The 19363-nt window shown below is 46.2% G+C and overlaps 1 protein-coding gene across 2 annotated transcripts in view; it reads left to right on the top strand.

The window, feature by feature from the left end:
* Nucleotides 1-19363, top strand: part of NCKIPSD (NCK interacting protein with SH3 domain) — a 346636-nt gene that overhangs the window by 203905 nt on the left and 123368 nt on the right. For both annotated transcript variants that reach the window (XM_078661786.1, XM_078661785.1), the window contains exon 7: nt 6098-6184. In XM_078661786.1, the coding sequence (XP_078517912.1) occupies nt 6098-6184 (87 nt within the window). The remainder of the gene's footprint in view (nt 1-6097; nt 6185-19363) is intronic.

Genomic DNA, 19363 nt, shown 5'->3' with positions numbered 1-19363 from the left:
GCCATCAGTAATATCACTGAGCATGTCATGAGGGATGTGATATATGCAACCATATGCAGTGCATTGCAGGGGGCGTAAGTTCTAGTTTGCTCAGGTAACTACAACTGCTGAATTCTACTGGTTTTGTACGAGTGAAACCTGAGCCGAACTAAAACGTCCCTGTAACCTTTGTTTTTTTTTCAGTGAATGTAGGTGTGTGTCCGTCTGTCTCTGTGGAGTTAGCTGAAGAAAATGTTGTCGCATCGATAGTCTGTGGTCTATATTAATGGTGTACACCACACAATACAAAATAGTACTAGTTTTGATTAGGGTTGTGATTCATTGGTCAGACTGCAAGGATTTGATGCCGAGAACACCTTTTCAGTACCTTGTAGGAATGCCCCAATCGGCAGCCATTTTGTTAGGGTGTAAATTAATACTTGGTTTTGGTCGTAAATATTGATATGCCTGCCACCCTCTTTTCACTTTTCTCCTTCAAATCTTTCTTTCTCTCCTTTAATTCGTGGCTTGCCTTTATTTTAAACCCCCAAACCATTCTCAAGACATTTCTTTAATTGTCAGTGCATATGATCTCCAGTTCCACACTGTCTCTCTTTTTCTCTTTGTTTTGTTTTAAGCTTGGCCATTATCTGGCCACACTCCATCTTCACTGTTCTAGTAGGTGCATTATTTCTTTGTTCCTCTTCCATATGTTAACTTCCTGCTTCACAGCTGTCATACTTCCCCTCCAATGGCTTCCTTTTTTCTGTAATTGCTTCTAGGCGAGAGGAGCTTCCTGTCCACTCATCTTTTGTCTTTTCTGATTCTCTTGAACATTGCCTGAGGCAAAACGCATCAGAATGGGCTGCCAGCCTTGATTAATTCTGTATCCGTTATTGTCTTGCACTTGTAATTCCATAAAATATTGTGTACTTATTAATTTTGGTAAAGCCCTTAGGGCAAAAAAAAAACCCTCTAACAATTATAAATAAATAAATGCCTTCCAACCCGGTGCTGAGCATTTTTGAGCCGTTTGCTAATAATTCTTTTAATAAATGCTTTCCATGCTTTTGCATTTTTAATGTTTTTAATATGTTCTTGATCAAGCTTGCGCAGCGATCTCTGGGCTATTGCCGGCGCTTTGTTTAAAAAAAAAAAAAACTAGATCTGGTCAATGGCGACTAAGGCGACCCATCGTTAGACCAGGAATGATCTTAGCGACGTCCACAGTGCAAGAAGATCTAGGGGCACATAGAGGAAATTAAATGAAATACCAGTATTTGTAAAGCGCACAGCTACCTCCGAAGTGGTGTCCCGGCGCTGGGGGCCATCGAGAAGATTAAGCGAGCTATTGCCCAGAGTCACATGGTGCTGGGCAAACCTGCCGCCGGGAATCGAACCGTGAAACCCGGAGTCAGGCACCCTGGCCACTGCATCACACCTCTTCCACAAATCTCTAGTTTCTGGGGTGCAGAGCACGCCACGGGCATTAGGATGTTGGGGTGCTCCTCCTTCACCTGCAACGGGTTCCTGGCTTGTGTTGTCGTAGGAGGTAGAAGAGAGAAAGTTATCTAGGAGTTGACAGATTAACCTATTTCTCAGTAACTTTTCTTAGAAAGATGTTGATAATGGCTTGGTAGTTGTTCAAGTAATTTTGGATGAGGGACAGTTTAAAAAAAAAAAAAAAAAGCTTGGTTTATTTAAAAAAAACTGACGTATATGGCTTAGCTTAACTGACATATGTGGCTTAGGTTAGGGAACCCAGTGAGAACTTGTTTTTTGACAGACTGTGGAAAAGTGCCTCAATCAAGGACTCAAAAACCTTGGATGCAGCGGAGCGAGGAGAATGTGGCGTTCATGTGGTGAGGAGTTTGGGCATAGTTGTGGCAAACGTTGGACCACGGGGTGGTGCTCCCAATTTAGTGGCTGAAGGTGTTTTGTTAGGATGTTCATTCATTGTTGTAGACTGGGTGTGGTTAAAGAGGCTTTCTGTGGCTCCAGGCATTGAGAGATGCAGGCAACCAGTTTGTTTCAGGAGACTGAAGGCTGTCTTGGACTGATTCTGGGCTAGGTGAGTCCAGCAGGACATGTCCACAGTAAAGTCCGCTTTGCTCTTTTTACGTTTGGTACTGCTGGCAGGAACCCATGCATTGAGAGATGCGTGGAACATGTTATTTAAGGATACTGAAGACTTCCTTGTGATGATTCTTGGCTAGGTCAGTGTAGCATGATGTGGCCCTTCAAATCAAACCATGAGGGTTCACTTGTGAGGGTCTCAAGGAACTGGGGGAGAAAGGAGGTGGCGCCGTAGTGTGCTGGGGTCATCCGAAGAGCCAGGTCTTGCAGTCCTTACTGATCTGGGCAATGTGGGAGCTTGCCGGAGGTGGAGGGGGAGGGTGTTCCAGGCTTTGGCTGCGAGGTAGGCGAAGGACTGTCCTCCCGTTTTATTCTTGTTGATACGAGGGATGGTGGCCAGAAAGCGCCGGGCTGATCGAAGGTGTCTTTTGGATGTGTGGAAGGTGAGGCAACTGTTCAGGTATGCGGGTCCGGTGATTTGAAGGGCCTTGTATGCATGGGTGAGCATCTTGAATGTTATCCTTCTTTCGACTAGGAGCCAGTGGCGATCGCGGCGGTGTTGGATGAAGTGACTACAACGGGGATGCCGAGGATCAGTCTGACTGCGGCGTTCTGGAGTTTGCGAAGGAGTTTAGTCTTGATTCCATCGTAGAGAGCGTTGCAGGTGTCCAGTCGGCTGCTGATGAGTGTGTGCGTGCCTGACGGTTTTTCTGGATTCGGTTGGGATCCATCTGAAAGTCTTTCAGAGCATGCGGAGGATGTTGAAGCAATTCGAGGATACGGCGTTGATCTGGTGGTTCATTGTGAGCGATGAGTCTAGCCCTTCTTACGTTTGGTACTGCTGGCAGGATTCCAGGCATCAAGAGATGCAGGGAACCAGTTTGTTTCAGGATATTTAAGACTTTCTTGGAATAATTCTGAGTAGGTCAGTTTAGCAGGATATGTCCACAGTAAAGCCAGCCTTATCCTTCCAATGTTTGGTACTGCTGCCAGGATCCCAGTAGCCCTGACTGAAGGAATTACATTCTTCCCCACAGTCTGCACCGCGGGTTAGATTAGATTTGCAGGCAGCACTAGTCCTGCCCACTTTGTCGAAGCAAGCGATGAAGCGCGCTTTTGTGCAAAGTATGAAAACAATTCTGTATCTGTGGTGCCGCTACCACCGTTTTTTAATCTCGCATAATTACTTCCTCCCACCTGCTCGTCTAAAGAGACTCTAAACACGCGCAGCCCACCTCCGCCGCTCGCGATGGGCACCGCTTGTAATGAAAGCTGACTGTACAGATTGCGCTGCATATTAAATATCTGAATTTATTAGCACATCCGAGGGTATTACTGCATAGCGAAGTCACCCCTTAAGGCAGACAGCAAATCAGCTGCCGAGTGTTATTAATATTAGGTAAAATATTTATATGGCACCCCGTTCATATTGGAACGCCTGGGGATGCTTTATATAAGATTATTAAGCGCCTAAATCCCCATTGTCCTTTACTTTCCGCTTACCCTCTTCCCCCTGATGGTAAGGATTCAAGGCAGGGTTTGATTTGCTGTGGAAGGAAAACTAAGGGTTTGTGTGGGCCAAAGTAGAGGCCTTGTGCCTGCTGGGAGTGACCAGCCAGCGGCCTAGTTCTGCATTCGTGGCCCTGCCCTCCCCGCGGAGGGGAGACCATGCTCATGTGGTCAAACATTATCCATCTTCAAGATCTTGATTCTGCTCCAGTTCGGAAAATGCTGGCTACACGCCTCCTTAAAGAACACTACCACTCGATGAAGTAAGGGTCAACTTCGAAAACCAGCTACCACGCCAATAACTTGTTGACTCTACCCTTGCCTTTGACCCAATACAGCGTTTCCGTACTTTTTTGGCTAAGTTTGCCCAATGTAAATAATTCAGACATATATGCATTCTCATCTCTTAATTGTTTGGGTCGATGAAAATGTAGGCTTTGAGTGTTTAGCATGTGCAACTGCATGATCATTATGAGTTAAATAGATGGTAATTGCCGCATTTTCAGTTCTCAAGCTCCGTGGTCTTACTCGCCACAACCTAGAGCGATGGTTGCTGCAACCGCTGAGCTATGCCGGCTGCAACCGCTGAGCTATGCCGGCTGCAACCTCTGAGCTATGCCGGCTGCCAGGTTGGCAGCAAACCATTTGCTGATGCGTCTGCAGTAGACCTCTAGGTCTCCTGCCTTGCGGAGAGTCACTCTGGGACATATTTGTACATTTTTGTGCCAAGGCCCATGACAAGGGCATTCAGCAGATGGGAAGGGGAGTCCATTTTGTAAGATGTCTACTTTGTCCTGCAATGCCTGATGGATTGTACAGGTGCGATGGAACTCACCTTTCCTGGTCCAATAGCATGGTCAGCAGATGCCTTTTATACCAGTAAAAAGGTCTTAGCCCTGTCCAGTCAGAACATAGCATGTTTGACTTACTCACACTTCCTAAATAATGACAGCGTGAGACAGCAGCATGGGCCATCCTTCAAGCACAAATATGAACCTGGTCGGCCATTTTTTGTAAAGTTGTTTTTTTGCATGGTATACTGTTCTTTTAGTGAGAGTGTTTCGGTCGATGCTGACCGGTTGGAACCTTATGTGCCACACAAAAAGAGACAATCAACATACCAAGGGGCTCATTTAGAACTGGATGGATATGGGACATCTAACAAAAAGCGTGGGATGTCCCGTCTGCTGAATTGATGTCCACGGCACTCTAAATACGGAAATGTGGACATTCGCTGCTTTTTGGCTGTTGTCCCTTAGTAGTCCTGAGGCCTAGAGAAGTGCAGGGAAGGTGAAGAATGTGTTCAGACTGAATGCTCTCGACTGGTCTCAAGTGGGCCACTATTAAACCCTGGTTTATGATGGTCTGCAGAAGATGCCGACCGCGCCTGCAGAAGATACAGAAATAGCATCCCTCTGCTCACATCCACTTAACTCACAGAACCAGAGCGTTACTGGGAATTCAGCTTTGCCCGGCTACCTGTTGGCTCCAGTGGTGGTGGCAACTAGGAGGAGGAATCGGCTAAATGCATCTGTCCATGAGATGGTGAAGAGGACACAAGGAACTGTCATTGACTGATCCCTGATATAGAGAACGCCTGAGTGACGCTAGTCAATGTCCCAAGAGGCGAGTGGCCAGGTGGGGAGTATGTAGTGGAAAGGATCATGCCAGGTGTTTGAGGTGGACCCGTGAGCTGCTCATGGATATAACCCTCTTCAGCACCCTCCAGTAGGCCGAATAACTGGGGCGAGAGTTCGCTCTCAAGGTCGTGTAAAATCATGCTGGTAGAAGACAACGCTTTATCATAGTCTGTTATAAAATACAGGACACCTCTGGTTCAACTGTCTTATAATGGGCTGTAAATCTTGTGTGTGTGTATTTAAGAGCTATGGTTCCACAAATCAGGTACAAAAACATAAATTTGATTAACGTTTTGTGCTTCTGACCAAAAAAATCTTCGATTAAAACTATTTATCTGTGCTCTGCTTGTAGGTGGCACACAGATAAATTTACAGCTGAACAGTGTGGTGATCCACCATTAAAGAAATCGTAATACTAGAAGGATAATCGCTAGAAGTGACATATTGGGCCCGATTCACAGAACTAACTTAAGACCAAATCCTAAACTTACTACCATTTTGGTATTCTCAGAAGGCACTTACTCATTTCGGTATTCACAGAAGTTAGGACTCCTAACTTTAGGACTCTTAAATGCCTTCTGTGAATACCGAAAGTCTTAAAGTTAGGATTTTTCTCAGTTTAGGAGTAGTAAAGTTAGGACTCCTAACTTCTGTGAATACCGAAATGAGTAAGTGCCTTCTGTGAATGCCAAAATGGTAGTAAGTTTAGGAATTTGTCATAAGTTAGTTCTGTGAATCGGGCCCATTGTGCCTGATTCATCTTAGAGCTCGCCTTGCTTCGCAGGTTGGAAAATACAACAATTTATATTCTGAGGTTCTGTTAAAATGCTTTTTTAGTAAAACAGAAAACTTTTCCTGCCCACAATACAATTATGTTTATGATTGTTTTTCAGACAGATGCAGATCCAGAAATTTGTAAGAAAATGTGCAAGAAGAGCGACTTTGAACCAGTCCAGTCTTTGGTGTCTTATTATCAAATGGTAGGTGGAGGTTATTAGCTGTAGACATTATGCTTGTGGTACTCCTATCCTGTCCTAAATAGGCGTGAGCTATCTGAGATGTGAGCCAGCCACTGTTTATACGGGTACAATATCCCATAACAAACATGCATTTGAAGTCATTAAAAAATGTAAGAAAATGTCAGGCCATCCCTGGCTTTCTTCTGTGTCACCATTTTTCTACTTATTGGATTGGTAATGCATTAGTTTTTCCAATTTGCGTAGTGCTTGTATACTAAAAGACAATCAGTCACACTTTCTCAGTTTGTGATGTTTGCTTCTGGTGGTTTTGCCAATGCTTGTAAAATTGTGCCAGCATCGGCCAAGCCAGTAGCAGTGGCCAAGCATTTTATAATGGTATTTTCTGTACTTCCAAGATGGAGCATGCTGCATGTACCTATACTGCGGCTGCCATCTTTGAAGTGTAGAAAGTAAGGTTTGCTAAACTTGGAACGTTCCAAGATGGCCGCCACATTGTGTTTTGATGTTACACCGCGGCTATGTAGAACTTTAAAAAATAACATTTAAATCCTCAGGTGGTCATTTCTTTGGGGAACACCCGAGTTAAAAAACCGCGACTCAGCATGAAGTGCCTTGACCTGGTCTGTGACAGCACGATATCGAATATTTAACTGTGACTCAACAAGAATGCAAAGGAGCCTGTTCATCAGAACTACATCAAACAAGAGGATTTGACAGTGCAAACAATCAGATTATGGGATATGATCATTGGAGATGGATATCTTGCAATCGTCTATCTGGCTTAATTAGAATACTTTAACCCCTTCCACGCTCATGACGAGCTCAGCTCGTCATGAGTTACGCCTGTCGTACGCTCATGACGAGCTGAGCTCGTCATGAACCGCGGCTTTTCGCCAAAGTCAGCGCACAGCGGGAAAACCCGCAGCGCGCATGGGGTAAAGTAGCGCAACTTACTTAGTGGTTATGTTTTCGTAGGAAGTATTTCCAATGACTGACCCTGGCCTTTTCCTGATGTTTTGGGCAAAAAGTTATGTTTCTCTTTTTCTTAATCAGAGGGTGGTCTTTTTGCTATCCTGCTGTTACGGCAGCAAACACCCCGCGTTTTAGCAATTCGATTACATTTGTACTTGTTGTCAATTGTGACCTTAGGAGTAGACCCCCTCAACAAGAGGTTTATCTTCATTGTGGCTGTTGGAGGCTTGCAGCTCATACAAGACCTCCACCAGTTCCATGTGTGGGTGGTCGCAGCGCTGACGCTGCTCTACGTCAGGCGTGCGCTGCTCACCCAGTCCTAAGATGGAACATGCCAAGTATGACTAGGTCCGCCCTTCTTATCCTCTTCGGTTATGGTATTTGTAGGTTCGAGGCATGTGGGCTGCTAAATTCATATCTAGTGCATAGATCGCCGCCTAGTGTTGGGTCCGGATGATTGCACATTGTTGTCCTGGAAGAGTCTTCGAAGTATCACGAGATAGGTGGCTCCTCCCCTGGACTACAGTGCGCATGGGCATCGACTCCATCCCCAGATTGTTTTTTTCCGCCATTGGGTTCGGATGTGGTTTCGACGTCTCCGTGTCGGAACCGATAAACTTTGTTCTTAAGGCCAAAAGGCCTTCGTTACCTGCGTCGGTATTGTTTGCGTACGGTCTCGAGCGTCGTCCGACTCTCTGAGCCGGAAATCTACGGAGTCCAGTAACTCTTCGGACATCGAGGCCCTCTCGTCGCAGCAAGACCCAACGAACTTAACATGGAGCGGAGCCCGTTCAAGTTCTGCCCCGTCTGTGGATCCAAATATCCACATATCGATGTGCATCTGGTCTGTAATAAATGCCTCTCACCGGACCACAACGAAGAAAACTGCATGGCCTGCTCTAAGTTCAGGTCAAAGAAGACGCTCAAGCATCGGCGCGCGGCGCGCCTCGAGGCCCAGCGAGCGGCACCGGCACCCGACAACATATTCAACGACCCCGCGGGAGAAGGCAGTAGCCATCATCTCCAGATTTCACCACCGTCGACGGAGGTCCAGGCCGATCCCGAGGAACACGTCGAAGGACAGGGCCAAGACCTTGAATACGTCGAGGAGGTAGGGGATGACAAATAAGTTTATGGGGCCGCGGAAGATAGCTCAGAGGAAGAGCTATGCCCCGAAGTCTACATTACTCAGGCTCAGGTCACGGGATCGCCACTCGGCCTTACCCACGACCCTGCACCGCTATTCCCGGCCCCGCCTTCTGGCCCGGCCACGGACACTCAAGCGGAGCCGCCATTGCACGTATCGAAACCGAAACCTTCGGATTCTACGGCACCAAAGATGGCCGACGTCCAGCCAAAATCGAAACCGAAACCATCGGATTCGACAACACCTAAAATGGCCGACGTCCAACAAAAAGTATCGAAGCCTGCTCCTTCATCGGCTCCGTCGCCCACCGGCCCGCAGAAGTCGAAGAAGGCTGTCGAGTCGACAGCGCCGCAGAAGGTGGCCAAGGACCCGTCCTCTAAGAAGGCCGTCCATCAAGCGTCGACCACGGTGGCTCCGGCACGGACATCTAAAACTGTTGACACGCCTTCGGACGCTCCTACGGCGCCATCAAGTAAACGCCCAGTCGAACCAAAGTCGACTAAAAGCCACCACCCGAAGGCCGCAGGCACTACACATCGGCACAAGGATGCCGCATCTGCAGCAACGGCGTCGGCGCCAAAGACTACAACGGAGCCGCGACACATTGCAGCCGAAGATTCGTCGACGCAAATCCCGTCGACACCAAGGGACTCCGACGCCACCGAACATCGGCTGTCGGTTACAAAACCCTCTGCCTCCTTCACAAAGCAGGTCACCGACTCCCTGAAACGTATTCGGGAGAAGACTTTGTCGTCAACGGCTTCCACGCCATCGGATCCGAAGTCGGTGGACACACCTCCGAAGACCTCGACCAAGCTTCTTTACACTCTGCCACCTAAGGTGGCACCAAAAGCATTTGCACCAAGATCGGTGCCGAAAACGTCGGATCCTTCGACGCAAAAGATCCGCTCGGATCAACATCAAGCCTCAGAAGACCAATCTGAGCATTTCATCGATGCCCAAACAGGGAAATTGACCCTCTACAAAAGGAAAATCACTTCCCAACCACTGGAATCCTATGTTATTCCACTAAAGAAGAAGAGGCCAGCACAGGACATTCCTGCCCTTATTGAGCCTATTCAGCCTCCTCCAAGAAGGAGTCCATCACCTTCCCCCACCCAATCAGGAGGAGAGGATGATGAACAAGATGACCAATACAATTTCCCAGTTGACAATGACCCTGATGTTCAGCAGGACTCATATGACGACACTGGGGACCAGGGTGGACATCAGGTGGTACAAGATCCACAGGGTTTTGGGGCACGTACATCTCCAACGGAGGATTCTGCAGCATTTAATGCTTTAATAGAACGGGCAGCAGCAAATCATAATGTGGACATGCATGCTGACCCGGTGGAGGAAGACTTTTTGTTTGACACTTTCTCTGTCTCAGAAAGAACAGTTAAAATACTTCCTATGCTCAAAGGTGTCCTTAAACATGCCCCAGAGATCTTTAAGGAACCTACCAGGGCAAGAGTGGTGAACCCACGTATCGAGAAAAAATACAGGCCAGCACCTGGAGATCCTGCATATATTCGAGGACAGTTGCCTCTGGACTCGTTGGTGGTCGCAAATGCCCGCAAGAGGGCAAACTCCCAAACAACGGGTGAAGCTCCTCCCCCAGACAAGGAGTCGAAAGTGCTTGAGGCATCCGGCAAAAGGGTGGCTGCGCAGGCTGCCAATGTATGGCGTATAGCAAACACACAGGCACTATTGGCACGATACGATAGGGCGCATTACGACACCCTAGAACAGCTCCTTCAACACCTACCTGATGAGTTTAAGGAAGCAGCCGAAATGCTCATACAAGAGGGAAAGCTTATCTCAAACGCTGCAATAAAGTGTGCACTTGATGTGGCAGATACAGCGGCTAGGGGAATTAACACTAGCGTCATGTTAAGGCGACAAGCTTGGCTTCGTATATCTGGATTTAAGCCTGACATTCAAACTACAATACTCAACCAGCCCGTCACTCCTGACAGACTGTTTGGTCCAGATGTAGACACCACCCTTGAAAAGATTAAAAAGGACAATGAGACTGCTAAGTCCATGGGGGCGCTTCAGTCACAACAATTCAGGGGAACCACTTTTCGTCGCTCAGGAGCACGTGGTGTTACCAGAGGACACTTGGGTCAACAATCACAATTCACTAAGGGTGGTGCACAATCCTCGTACCCCAAGCAGGGTAGAGGGGGTTACAGAGGTAACAGTGCCAAGGGCAGAGGCAGAGGGAACAACAACTCCCGTTCCTCTGCCGCCAATAAACAGTGACTCTCTGTCACTGCCCCCCGACCATCCAACACCTGTCGGGGGAAACTCCAGCAGTTCCTGCCAGTCTGGACGTCCATCACCACAGACAGGTGGGTGAGAAAACTTATCCAGTACGGTTATTGTTTGGAGTTAACATCCACTCCTCCCAACATTCCCCCAAGACACCGTCATATGTTGGCAGAGCACTTGCACTTATTGCAGCAAGAAGTCTTGGTGATGCTGCAAAAAGGCGCAATCGAGCTCGTACCAGTGGAAGAGGAAGGCACAGGAGTCTATTCCCTGTACTTCCTCATCCCAAAAAAGGACGGATCCCTCAGACCTATTCTGGATCTACGCCCCCTCAACATGTACATACTGTCAGAACACTTTCACATGCTGACACTGCAACAAATGCTTCCCCTTCTAAATCAAGGGGACTTCCTAGCCACCTTGGACCTCAAGGATGCTTATTTCCACATCCCACTCCACCCATCCCACAGAAAATACCTCAGGTTCACCATTCAAAACAGGCACTATCAATTCAAAGTCCTACCCTTCGGGGTGACTACTGCCCCCAGAGTGTTTACAAAGTGTCTGGCGACAGTGGCGGCGCACCTCAGGAGACAAAACATACATGTCTACCCGTACCTAGACGACTGGCTTGTTCAAGCAAAGTCGGAACAACAGTGCGCCGCGGACATGTCCCACACTATTCAACTCCTTCACAGTCTGGGGTTCTCGCTGAACTACCCAAAGTCGCACCTTCAACCAGCCCATGTGCGGCAATATCTGGGCGTGACAATAAACACCCTGACTGCTATGGCTCAGCCAAACCCAGTCAGAATCAGCAGCATTCAGTCGCTGATCCAGAGGTTCAGACCGCAACACTCCCTGCCAGCGAGAGTGTTCATGCAGTTGATAGGCATGATGGCCTCCTGCATCTTCATAGTCCCGCACGCGAGGTTGCACATGAGTCCGCTCCAAGAATGCTTGGCAAATCAGTGGACACAGGCTCGGGGACAACTGACAGACCTAGTGTTGGTGACCGGTCGAGCATACAACTCTCTGCATTGGTGGAATCCACACAACCTTTGCAAGGGACGACCGTTCCAAGAGCCAGTGCCACAGATTATCCTGACAACGGACGCATCTCTCCAAGGGTGGGGAGCTCATGTGCTCCACTACACTGTGCAGGGACTGTGGTCCACCCAGCAACAGAAGTTGCACATCAACTACCTGGAATTGATGGCAATCTTCATGGCGATAAAGTCCTTCAAAGTACATTTGTGCAACAAGGTCGTGTTGATCCGGACGGACAACATGACAGCCATGTACTACATCCAAAAGCAGGGAGGTACTCACTCACCACAGCTGTCTCATCTGGCTCAGAGCATGTGGAAGTGGGCCATTCAGAGGAACATTTTCCTCATGGCGGAACACCTCCCAGGCAAGGACAATCAGATGGCGGATCTGCTCAGCAGGTACAGCCATCAAATGCACGAGTGGGAGATACATCCATCAGTACTCCACCCGTACTTCCAGCAGTGGGGTCATCCAGAGATAGACCTGTTTGCCACAAGGGAAAACGCAAAATGCCAAAGCTTTGCCGCCAGGTTCCCTCACCCGGAATCGCAGGGGAATGCGATATGGATGAACTGGTCAGGCAAATTTGCGTACGCTTTTCCCCCAGCGCCTCTCATTCCGCTGGTGGCAAGAAAGCTAAAGCAACACTCGATGACTCTCATCCTGGTTGCTCCAACATGGGCACGCCAACCATGGTACACCACGTTTCTAGAACTTTCCGTGGTACCGCATCAAAGGCTGCATCTCACATCCAGGCTCTTGACGCAGAACCATGGCGACATTCAGCATCCGGATCCGCAACAGCTCAATCTGACGATCTGGCTCCTGAAGTCTTAGAATTTGGCTACCTCAACCTGCCTCCTGAATGCATGGACATCATCCGGGAGGCAAGGAAGCCCACGACCAGAGCTTGCTATGCTGCAAAATGGAAGCGGTTTGTCATTTACTGTACAGACAACAATATCAACCCGCTAGATGCATCTATTCCTAACATCATCTGCTATTTGTTACATCTTTACAAATGCAATCTAGCGTACGATTCCATTCGGATACATTTATCCGCCATAGCGGCTTATCTCCAAAATAGGCAGCACCTCTCTGTTTTCAGGGTGCCTGCCATTAAAGCCTTCCTAGAGGGACTGAAGCGAGTCATTCCTCAAAGAACACCACCAGCTCCAGTGTGGAACCTCAATGTGGTCCTCACTAGGCTGATGGGCCCACCTTTCGAGCCACTGCACTCCTGCGAAATTCAGTTTCTAACGTGGAAAGTGGCTTTTCTCATTGTTATCACATCGCTCAGACGTGTTAGTGAGCTGCAAGCGCTCACAATCCAAGAGCCATTCATCCAAATACATGCTAACAGGGTGGTGCTCCGCACTAACCCCAAATTCCTTCCTAAGGTGGTGTCACAATTTCATATCAACCAAACTATTGACCTGCCTGCATTCTTCCAAAACCCACAAACGGTAGCAGAAAGAATGCTTCATACATTAGACGTTAGGAGAGCGCTAATGTACTACATTGACAGAACACAACACTTTAGAAAGACACAACAACTTTTTGTTGCCTTCTCAGCACAGCACAAAGGCAACCCCATTTCCAAAGCAGGAATAGCCAGATGGATTGTTAAGTGCATTCAAATCTGTTATCAAAAGGCTAAACGCACTTTAACAATACCCCCAAGGGCGCACTCCACACGCAAATTGGGGGCCTCCATGGCTTTCCTGGGGAACATTCCCTTGGAAGACATTTGTAGAGCAGCCACATGGTCTACACCACACACATTTACCAAACATTACTGTGTAGATGTGCATTCCAAACAGCAGGCAGCTGTGGGACAGGCTGTTCTCAAAACACTTTTTCAAGCTTCTGCAGCTGGCACGGGCAACCGCCCTTAATGGAGGGACTGCTGTGTATTCTATGCACTAGATATGAATTTAGCAGCCCACATGCCTCGAACTGAATATGCTACTTACCAGTATGCATCTGTTCTTGGCATGTAGGGCTGCTAACATTCATATCGCCCGCCCTCCTCCCCGGTGCCCGTAGCGGCTGCAGACACTCTCTTGCATTCATCATTAGCATGGACATCCTTTACACTATTTCACTCCATCTCTGCCACAATGGCTAAAAACAATCTGGGGATGGAGTCGATGCCCATGCGCACTGTAGTCCAGGGGAGGAGCCACCTATCTCGTGATACTTCGAAGACTATTCCAGGACAACAATGTGCAATCATCCGGACCCAACACTAGGCGGCGATCTATGCACTAGATATGAATGTTAGCAGCCCTACATGCCAAGAACAGATGCATACTGGTAAGTAGCATATTCATTTGTCTTTTCTTATAAGTTTAAGACTAGAAGTAAGAACTGAATGAGCTGCTCACACTGGTATGCAGCAATTTGTGATGCCCTTCACTGAAGGAATCAGTTTGTTTAAACTGATATTTGGGTGGCCTTGGTATGATTGTTTGGTTAAACCTGTTCTAAAAATAGCACATGTATTTACTATTTATTTATTTTATTTATTTTAAGGTTTTATAGAGCACGAACATGACCCGTGAGGGTATCTGAGCGCTTTACAGATACAATAGAGTAATACAGGGTCATAGCACATAAAAAACAGGTAAAACGATAAAACTTAGTACATAGGAGAGCTTACAGAGAATCAGGGGGATGAAGGTGGGACAGGGTAGCAGACGAGTACTGTACCTGGGGGATATGATAGGCTATACAGCAGGATAAATATAATCCAATGAACAAGAAAGGTGATATACAAGGACGCAGGATAGGGCAACAGTCTCTCCGGTGGCTGAGGGATGTTGAAGGTCTCTGAAGGAATGGCCACATCAGTGTCACAAGTGGGCCTCCTACTGCCCACCTCTGTGCAGTCTCTGCCCCTTTGCCTACAGCCCCCCTCTCTCTGTCAGAGAAAGTGCCAGCTTGTCTTTGCAATGCTGCAGAGTGACAGTCTCTCTCCATCTTTCCATGTCTGTCTGTCTGTCCTCATGGCCTCCCTCCGCAGTCCTATTCTATCCCTAGTCCCCTGAAACATGTTGTTTCTTGCTGTCTCTGCTGTTGTTCTCTGACACCCCCACCCCCCCCAATTCTTTCTCAGATTTAATGACATTTTGGCAGTTTTCACAGGGTGTCTGCCCCCCAACCTTTCACTTGTCCAGTGTTGTGCCAGACTGTCTCTTCATTTCTGTAGTCTCTGCATGTCTGTTCCTGGCTCTCTCTGACTGTGCTAAGGTTTCACTGCTTCCCCGTAGCTAAGTTTTGTGTGTGTGGCCCAAAGCCTGTGTCGCTTGTGAGGTTTTCATCGCAGACTGCCATCTCTCTGACTGTTGTTGAGACCCTACTACGGTCAGTGGCTGCACGGCGTTCAGCTGGCCGCCTTCTTGGTCTATCGCCGTCTGGTTGCATTTGACCGGAAGTAGATTTGCATGTTAGTAGAATTTTTAAGGCGGTGCAATGTTATTGTACATTAGAGATGGCTTTAAAACTCCAATTTTGTTGACCTGGTTCAGTCTGATGCATATGTGCTGACTGCAACTAATCAGAAAGGACTGGTTCATGGCACTGTTATCCCTGTCAATCCCGCAGGCGACTAAGCGAAGTCGTTTCTGGGTTTTCACCTGGATCGTTTGGGTCGTGCAACATCCAAGCCTCAATATTTCACCGGTGTGCTCAGAGCGGAGAATGCGTTTATAAAGAAGAGCCACAAACCCCATTGAAGTTCTTCTCAAACAATAATTTTGGTACTTCCAGGGCCCTTCTCCTTGAGTGTGGGATTGTAAACCTTCTGCTCAATTTCTTCTTGTTTGACCTGTTGTGGGGTTTCATGAGGCACTGGGTGGAACTACAAGCAATCGCTAAATGCCACTGTGGGAAATCCCTTTATATGTCTGCCATTAGCCAAGACCTCTTGATTTTAGTAAAAGTTATATATATTCATAGGGTCTCTCATCGACCTTCTCCATCCATTGGCTTGTTGTTTTGTTCACTTTTTATTTCTACCCACTACAGCATACAGTAAGGGGCAGTTGTTTACCCTACTTTAGCCATTGGCCATACTGTATCGCAAATTGAGGTTGTTTGAGACCAAAGATAATTTTAGTTTTTATCAATTTAAACGATATATATATTTGCGACAACCTGACAAGTCCTCCAACAGAAACGTGTTTTTTTTTTAAACCTGTGCAACATAAAACAAACATTTACAAAGCATAAAGGCTGCCAGTCAATGTTAGATCGTTTGGCTTTGCCAATGCTTGTTAAATTTAGTTTGCTTTATTTTTATCAGAGATTCTAATGGCGCCCTTTGATGTTTGTCTCGATAGGTCTTCTCGGGGTCTGTGTTTTGCCTAAGAATGGTGTATGGACTTAACCTTCATGGAGGTGTATGGGCGTGTGCGGAGGACGGCCAAGGGCCGTCCAAACCACGCACGCGTGGAATTCCTCTGCACCGCGGGGGAATTCCGCCTGCAGCAAAGCGGTTAAGAATTGCTGAGTGAACACAGCAATGTACCGTGTGTGGAGAAAGTCTGTGCTTAATTTGTAAAAAAGTAAGCACCAGAGTCTTACTCGGGACACACCACACATTACCCCTGTCAGTGCTGCCAGTGAGAGTACAAACACATCTACCAATCATTACATTCCTATAAGTGTGACAATTCAGACTGGCCCAGGCCACCCCAAGTTATAATAATGCCATTAACAAAAGTTCTTTTTTGAAGTGGAAATTGACTTATTAAACACTGTTGTGCTCATCTCAAATATGGACAGATGGCGCCACCATGTGGTGGACTATCACTAGAGCCGGTGCTGACCATTAAGTGCTGGTTCCGAGTACCGGAAAGAACCGTCTCAAATTAAGCACTCCTGCACCTGCTGGCAGTTGCCCCGTGTCTGTGTGCGCACAGAGAGGTGCGTTGCGCGCATGTGCTGAGGAAGCGCGGGTCCACCTGGGATCACGTGCAGCGCACGAGCAAGTGTGTATGGGACTGCAGACAGCGCGTGCGTTCTTATGTATCTGCATTTCCCCTACAGTGGCTTCTCTCTTGTCCAGGGCTTGAGTGGAAGGTTTGCCAAGGTGTCTTTGGGACTTGCAAACGAGTCAGTACAAGAGAGAGAGGAAGGAACAGACTTGACGTTGTATTTTACAAACCTGTAGCTCATAAACTGTGCAAATTGTCCAAGAGCTGTGAAAAATCGCACTTTCACGAATATTGATTCACTTGCCATTAAGGAACTCCCAAAGCAAAGATTGTCAGTCTTTAATAGCATGTTTTTATTTAAATTTTCTAAGTTATTGGGAAAAAGAGTTTGGTTAAAGTGCTTCTTGCAATGTTCTATAATGTAGAAAGGAAAGAACACTCGTTGAAGGAACCTCTTGACATAAACGCAAAAAAACTTTTTTTCGTACCCATTATCCTTGTTTTTAATGGAATTTTACTTTCTGTTTTAGAATGTGACACATTTGGCTTGTTGGTGCCTTTTGCTTTGCGTGTTTCTAGTAAGGCTGTTAAGCCTCATCTATCTTCTCTTTTTCAGTTACTCCTGCATCTCTTAAGATGAAGCTCGACAATATATATTATCCCTTCACTTTTCCTTGCCCGAGGGCTCTCTCGCTTCTTCTTTCTCATGAAATCGGTTAAATTGTCCCATTAATTCAGTTCCTTGCTTTATTGACGTGTTTTCTGTCTGGGTTGATATATATGGGGCACAGGTTTATAAAACTGTTAATCCTTTGATTAATAACCTCCCCTCAAACATTGTAATTCCTCCATTCCTTCCACCATTGCAAGGGTAATGCAAGCTCCTCTTTTCTAACTTGTCAGCCTCAAGGAAGTCCTATGTCAGAGAGTTACTTGCCTGTGACAGTGGAGAGCTGCTCTTTTTATTAGTCTGTGATACTCTGTGGAGCTTCCCCTTCTCCAAATAAGATCTCCTGTTAAATTTGCTTCATTTCCCGAAAGGAAGGGTTGGCTACTGCGCCGCGTTGTCGTATTGGCTGATTCAAAATGGAGGCGCCAAATATGGGCCTTCAGGGCTTTTTTTACAAGTACCCCAATATCTTAGTCAAGTAAGGCTGCTTGGAAGATAGCATTGGATGCAGTTTTCCCTCGAGTTAGAGTTGGGGAGGATGGAATGAGGAATAACATGCAGTATCTGGTTTACGCGGATGTATGACGTTACAACGCATACTTTTACAACGCCTACCATTACAACGAATTTTTTACAACGCAAAAACTTTTACAACGCATACCATTACAATGCAAGATTTTACAACGCAAGTACCTTTACAACGCATACCATTACAACGTAAATATTGGTAAGTATATAATATTTTTTTTAATATAAATTATTTTAAATTATTAAAATATAATTAAATTGTATTTAATTTTATTTAATTAATTTAATTTAAATATAATTTTAATTTATTTTTACAAATTAACCCTGTACCCCAAAAACCCAAAACTGACCCTGAACCCTAAAAATACCCCTTTACCCAAAAACCCAAAACTGTCCCTGAACCCTAAAAATACCCCTTTACCCAAAAACTGAAAACTGACCCTGAACCCTAAAAATACACCTTTACCCAAAAACTGAAAACTGACCCTGAACCCTAAAAATACCCCTTTACCCAAAAACTGAAAACTGACCCTGAACCCTAAAAATACCCCTTTACCCAAAAACTGAAAACTGACCCTGAACCCTAAAAATACCCCTTTACCCAAAAACTTAAAACTGACCCTGAACCCTAAAAATACCCCTTTACCCAAAAACTGAAAACTGACCCTGAACCCTAAAAATACCCCTTTACCCAAAAACTGAAAACTGACCCTGAACCCTAAAAATACCCCTTTACCCAAAAACTGAAAACTGACCCTGAACCCTAAAAATACCCCTTTACTCGAAAACTGACCCTGAACCCTAAAAATACCCCTTTACCCAAAAACTGAAAACTGACCCTGAACCCTAAAAATACCCCTTTACCCAAAAACTGAAAACTGACCCTGAACCCTAAAAATACCCCTTTACCCAAAAACCCAAACATATAATATTTTAAAAATAATTATATACTTACCAATACTTACGTTGTAATGGTATGCGTTGTAAAGGTACTTGCGTTGTAAAATCCTGCGTTGTAATGGTATGCGTTGTAAAAGTTTTTGCGTTGTAAAAAATTTGTTGTAATGGTAGTTCGTTGTAAAAGTTGCGTTGTAAAGGTTGTTTCCCGGTTTACGCACCCAATTACTGCATGTTTTGGTTCTTTATGACATGTACACATTTCACTAGGTTTCTGCCTGTCTGCACATGTCAATAGGGTAAAAAGTCCAAAGTGTGGTAAATCCACACTACTTGTAATATTGACGCAGATGCATAAACCTGTTTGTGGCTGGATAATGATTACCGGGCTACTTTTAATGATGTGCATAATTTTATGCATGTATAAATCAACCCCCGCATTTTCCCCCTACTCCCCCACCCCCCCTCGTTCCGCCTACATTTGCATTTGGCTACATCTCTCTGGAGGCCGCAACCCAGATGTGTAGAGCTGGCTTTGTGCAAGTATTACCAAAGCAAACCCACCTCCTTCCTACGGTTTAAGAATTTTATTAATTAGAGTGACAACCATTGTTTATTAATAAACACTTCCTATTACTGCTCCATTTGATTGCATCTGATTTAAAATACAGCAGTCCTTAATTATCTTA

Source organism: Lissotriton helveticus, chromosome 9 (assembly GCF_964261635.1).
Source record: "Lissotriton helveticus chromosome 9, aLisHel1.1, whole genome shotgun sequence".
Taxonomy (NCBI): Eukaryota; Metazoa; Chordata; class Amphibia; order Caudata; family Salamandridae; genus Lissotriton; species Lissotriton helveticus.
The sequence above is the reverse complement of the archived record's forward strand: the minus strand, read 5'-3'. Positions and strand labels throughout refer to the sequence as shown.